The sequence below is a fragment of the Cebus imitator genome, unplaced genomic scaffold (assembly GCF_001604975.1).
Source record: "Cebus imitator isolate Cc_AM_T3 unplaced genomic scaffold, Cebus_imitator-1.0 Scaffold22, whole genome shotgun sequence".
In the NCBI taxonomy this organism is placed as follows: Eukaryota; Metazoa; Chordata; class Mammalia; order Primates; family Cebidae; genus Cebus; species Cebus imitator.
In genome coordinates this window covers 6,575,377-6,581,376 of record NW_016107337.1, presented here as the reverse complement: position 1 = coordinate 6,581,376, position 6,000 = coordinate 6,575,377, and the positions used below count along the sequence as shown (strand labels likewise).

The window sequence follows — 6,000 nt, the reverse complement described above, 5'->3', positions numbered from 1 at the left end:
ACCCTTCAGTCTACCAAAATCTGTGCAAGACAGATACTAGTTGTCCTCAGTTTACATTGTGCAGATGTAGTACCTATTCTTTGAGTGTCTACCCATTCCAATCAAAACCATTTGCTTCAGGGAAAGCTGATCTCATCTCCAGATCTCTGTGGCCAACTCTATGGTTAGATGAAACAGCAAATGCACTTTTATTATTAGAGTCAGTTTGGGTTATTTTTTCAATATTTTGCAACAAAACGTGATTCAAAATACACAAGATAACATTAACTCCCCAAAATTAATATTTTCTTAAAGAGATGGGTGTTATATTTTCCTTCACTTTCTATTTTTTAGACATTAAGGAGAAGCTTGGCTAGCGTCACAAAAGCCTGAAACTTCATTAAATAAATATTTGTTGAATAAATTAACTGAAAAAAATCAATAAGTGAATAAGTGAATAACATATTGAATATGAAATAACTTTTCTATTCATATTTTGCTCTTACTTTCCCATGTGAATATGCACGATAGCATACTGTAATGGTAAAAGAAAACAAAAAAACAATTTGATAATGGCACAGCCCTTTGAATTTATTTGGTTTTTCTTAGCTGATTGACAATTTTGCCTGCTATCTTTTTATTCTATGGTAAGTCATATTAACCTACTCCCTTCCCTGTTTGACATTATTTGAACATCATTCATAACTGAAGTTAGGTGGCTAATACCTAGAAAGTCAGAAACAGAAAAGAGTTGCACATCTGACACTTAAGGCAGTAGAATGAGTATTTTGTTTTCCTTATAGGGATCAAAAGTGCAATCAATTTCATTCAACAGCCAACTGCAGTTGTTAAAGACATTAATGCCATGACTTAGGGCCCTTGTTCTCCAAGGAAGCTGAAGAATGTGTAAAGATGACACACAGCCTGAGGGGAAAGGGTGTGGTGGGGAGAAGAGAAATAATTTGAAGATATTAGTCACACAGACATGCAGAAGATCCTTCATCTCATGAGTGATAACTACTCCAGTGAGAGGTAATTAGCTCTCATATTTAAAGTGGGAAATGCCTAGAGAGAGAGAGAGAAAATGGTTACTTATTTCCAGACCCTGCCAGCTTCCGTATCACTCTCTTGCTGTGTCATGGTCAAAGACCTGTACAAAGACAGGAACTATAATTTCTAATCTTCCTGTTCAAGAAATAATTTTATTGATCTCCCCTTCATTTTTTATTTTCCCCTATGATTCAGCAGGTCAAAATTGTCCCAGTTCCAGCAGCTTCCTGTCATTCAGCAAAATGTCCATGAGGTTAAAACGTCTTACAAGTTAACAGGAGGTGAAGAAATTTATTTCAGCACCAAGGAGAGTGCCCTGCTAGTTTCAAATGGTTTTATGTATTTGAAACTGTGTATTCTTCCTGAGGAAAGAAATAAAACTGAAATGTGATTGGACAGAAAGCTGCTAAAAGTCTATTTTAATAAGAAGAAATATTCTATTCATTTTTCTGAAATTAAAAACTTCCCAGGGTTTCATACCTGTTCATGATTGCAACAACGCGCTCTTTCAGCTTTCAAATATGCAATTCTTTGCCTATGTTTCTAATATTAAAACCATTTTCTGCATGGAATTAGACTGGCTCAATAAAGTCACAGAAGTGTTAAGTTAGCAGTAATTTAAAAGCTTCACGCAGCAACTCCTAAATTTTTTCTCGCCATTGTGTTTTCAGAGCTGTGCACAAGGTAAATTGCTCAATACATATTTGAGTCAAGTGAAAAAGAACAAATGAATGACTGCCACCATTAAGTAAAATAGAGGAACTAATGAATGCCTTGTTTGTAATCAAAGTGGCTTTTTGCAACTGGTCTCAAAGATCCTCACATACCACATTGTTCAATCCAAAACTTGAACACATCTTTCCTGAGTCTACATAAGTGTTGTCTCTCTGGGTCTTAGAAAAATAATGCCCCAGAACACACCTTTCATCTCCTCTAAGTTTTCCATGTAAAGCATTCTCCTTAGAGGCCTGTAAAGGTTACTAAAATTTTGATCCACTTAATTCTGCTCCTTCGGGGCAACATGGCATTCACCTGTGATTTCCTCAATGACCAAACCAGCCAGCCAACCTGGTTCTGCCCTGTTAGCAGATGGACAGGACACAGGTGCCCAGAGGTTCCTCCTCTTTCCCGCTGTCCCCAGGTGGACCATAATTACCATCCCTACTCCCAAAAAACCAGGTAGCCCCTTCCTCTGTGCCAAGGGGAGAAAACACCATACCTCCCTCTCCTGAGAGACCTTTAAGAGTTTAGAGATACCTAAGTCTAGCTGTAAGATAAAGGACAATAATGCAGTCTGCTCTGAGCTGCCACCATAGGCAGACATGGGGTAGCCCTGAAAGACTAGGGCCAAGGTCAGAGCCAAAGGTGAAAGAAAATATGAAAAAGTAAAAACACAGTGTTTAAACAGAATTTTCCAACAGCCTGCATATAGTGAAGACTTCTCAAGGCTCTGAATCCTTTTCCATTGAATTGTGCAATGGCACATGTATGAGCAAAGTCAAGCCTCTTGGCTCCCAGATAGGTACAGCCCAGTTCTTAGTTCCTAGGAAGCTTCAGGGCTTAAAGCGCCACTCTACTTGGACTGTACTATCAGGACCCCAAAATGGGGGGAGCCGCCAGAGAAGGACTGATTACCATTTCAAACTGCATTCTGGTACTTTGTACTCCAGCACTATTGGCCGATCAATATTTAATGCTTGGAGATTCTGACTCTGCGGGAGTCATGTCAGGGGACCTTGGGAGCCAATCTGCTTGAGCTTCTGAGTGATAATTATTCATGGGCTCCTGCCTCTTGCTCTTTCTCTAGCACGGTCCCACTCTGCAGACTCAGTGCCTTATTCAGTCTTCTCTCTCGCTCTCTCCGCTGCTGTAGCCGGACCCTTTGCCTTCGCCACCGCTCAGCGTCTGCACATCCCTACAATGGCTAAAACAGCAATGGGTAAGGCACCGCGCCTCGTTCTCCGTCGGCTCTACCTGGAGCCCACCTCTCACCTCCACTCTTGAGCTCTGAAAACATTCAGAGACATTTTATAAAGAAAAAGACGTTAATAGTAACACAGGACTAGGAAGGACAGGAGCAGTTCTTGGGGGAGGTGGGAGGGCAGAGAAGAGGTCTATGGAAATCTAAAGCGAAGAATTTCTTTTAAAAGATAGAAGCAGGTCAGTTGCTCTCCTGTGGGTAGGGAATTTATTCTGTTTCCATATTTAAAATTAGGACTCATTCGTGAGGGGAGGAAGCTACCCTTAACTGTTTGCCTTAAATGGGCTTAAGGGACATTTTGGAAAGTGCTTTATAACGACCTTTTTTATTTCTCCTCTGGTTTAAAAAGAAAATAGAGAAGGAGAAAAGGGAAGGTGGGAAAAAAGAAAAAAAGATTGGAAAGTCAAAGCTGTCCCATCCCGCTGTTTGAAAGATGGGTGGAGACGGGGGGAGGGGATGGAGAGAACGGGCACATTTTACGATATTGTCTCCTCGGAGAAACCGCTAGTCCTGGGGTGCGGTGCAGGAAGCCAAGACGGCGGGGGACGGGTGGAGGGGGTAGGACCTCGGCTCCTTTGTTTTAGGGCAAGGGAGGGGAAGGAGAGAGGAAGTCGCGGAGGGCGTGGAGGGCGCGGGTGGGCAGCTGCAGGGGCGGGGAAGCGCGCGGTGGGGAGGGGTGGAGGGACAGCAGCTTCGAAGGCGCTGGGGTGGGGTTTCTTTGTGTGCGGACCAGCGGTCCCGGGGGGAGGCACCTGCAGCGCGGGGCGCACAATGCGGACAGCCCCACCCAGTGCGGAACCGCGCAGCCCCGCCCCCCGCCTGGTGCTGCATGTTCATTCGAAAAGGGGTCGGTCGGGTGGGGAGCGCAGCGTGACACCCAGGAGCCCTGCCTGCGGGGACAGCGGCGCCACGCCCCGCGCTCTGCGCTACCGACTCCCCGCCCCGGCTTCCAAGAGAGACCTGACCACTGACCCCGCCCTCCCCACGCTGGCCTCATTGTTCTGCTTTAGTTAAGAGAGAGGTGGGAAAAGTGGGTTAACATTTTTCTTTCGAAACCACATTACATAGGGTGTTTAGACATAGACAAAAATAAGGGTTTTTTTGAAGACCTTCGATCGTTTGCGGGAAAAGCTTCTGGAACCTAGACATGTGTATGTATAATAATAGAGATGGCATGAAACCGTAATGCAAAGCAAAAGAGGTCAGTCTTAAGTTAAGCCACACGAAATTTCCGTTTTGTGGGTCAGGCAGTGCCAAATATCGGCTATTTCATAGGCTCAGAGACAGGCTATGGGACACAAAATGACCGAAAAAGAACTGGATTCAGGGCCTTCATCTGCAAGGGGTCTTGTGCCTTGAGTGCCCATGCTTCCTTCTGGTGCTCAACGGCCCCAGGATGGACAAGAAGGGTGGGGCCTGGGGTCCTGTGGCAGCTGGAAGCACGCGTCCCCTGGGACCTGGCTGCAGGATCCGGAGACTGGGAAAGCTGCGGAAAGGGCTCTCTCTGCGCGGCTCCGCCCTGCCCCACCCTCCCCTCGGAGCTGGGGAGACCTCAGGCTCCGAGACTGGCTGGGAAGAGGAATATGGGAGGGGCAGTTGAGCTGTATGCAGTCCTGAAACCTCTTTTTTCAGCCCCGCAGTCCACAGCGGCCGGAGCACCCCTTGACGTGTGCGGACCCCCGGCGTGGCTCTCAGCCCTATCGCCGAGCCCCTCCCAGCCAAGCGGGTGGCTCGACAGAAAAGCTGGCTCCAGCCCCACCCGGCCACACAAAGGCGCGGCCACACCCAGGCCTGGCGCGAGACCGCAGAGGTGACCCCTTCCCAGACATTCAGGGAGGGCTCTCTCTTCTCGCCCACCCACGGTACACGGAACTCGGGCTTTTTTTCCCCCAGCCCAAACCCACCACCCACCCTCTGTAATGTATGATTTTCTTTGATTTTCCAGAATTGAGACCCCGCGAGGGGCTTATATAAGGGAGACCCTCGCTTCTTTAGCGGGGCGCGGCTCGGCCCCACCCCTCCCATCTGGGGCCCAGAGCCGCCTACCGCTGGCCGGGTCGGGGCGCACATGGCGATTGAGCGCGTGGAGCGCAGCCAGCCCTGCAGAGCCCCGCGCCGCGCCCTGCGCTCCCCTCCCGGAGCTGGGCGCTCGCCCCCGCGGTGCAGCCCGGGAGGCTGGTTTCTGCGCAGTGTCCTGAACTACCCTCGCTTTCCACAATTCGCAGTTCACCCGCATGTCCAGAAAGATTCTGAGACAGGGTGGTGGGGGCGATCTCGCTTCGTTTTCTGCACCCCTCAGAAAGGTTTCCACTGCCGGCTGGCAGCTGCAAAGTCATCGTCATCATCAGTGTTATTATCATTTCAAATCATTATTATCATTTAATGACTCAGTAAGTCTTGTTCTCATTTGTTCAAAAGGGACGTGGATTTCTCTTCGTTAAGGATTAACCCTTGTTATGTTCACTTTTCTTCATTTAATTGGCCTCATCCCCTTCTCCCCAAAAAATGAAATTTTGTCTCCAGTTTATCATTTTAAGTTATAAAGCAAATACGTTTTTGCTTCCTGTCAGGATTATGTGTGTTCATGTGACTAGGATATATGTACAGGTGCTTGCTAAGAGCAGGGATTGTGTGCCAACGATTGCTGGAAAATTCTCTGCAGAGAATTGTTTGTGGCCGCAATGGGTGAGCCTCCACATATATAATTGAGATGTTACGATCTTCAACATAAGATTATATGTATAAATATATTAATATAGGTTATGCACATTTTAAGTTTGTTTCTTCCGAAACTGTTCTTCCAACTGCTGATTCTTGAAACAGCATCAATTCTACACAGACACATGGATCGTGAAATGGTAGCCGCCATCCCAATAAAAATCCCACCTTAAATATGACAAACGCAAGGATCCTTTCTGGCCATAATTTAACTGCATTTGCAAATCATGAAAAGAACACTACTTCTGCAATATTAAAATAACAGATTTTGA

General features: G+C 46.5%; 1 protein-coding gene across 1 annotated transcript in view; it reads left to right on the top strand.

Annotated features, from left to right (window-relative positions):
* The first annotated feature begins 2,567 nt into the window (after nucleotides 1–2,567).
* Nucleotides 2,568–6,000, top strand: part of STMN2 (stathmin 2) — a 55,008-nt gene continuing 51,575 nt past the window's right edge. Inside the window, exon 1 of the mRNA XM_017521877.1 lies at nucleotides 2,568–2,968. Within this exon, the coding sequence (XP_017377366.1) occupies nucleotides 2,950–2,968 (19 nt within the window). The 5' untranslated portion in view covers nucleotides 2,568–2,949. The remainder of the gene's footprint in view (nucleotides 2,969–6,000) is intronic.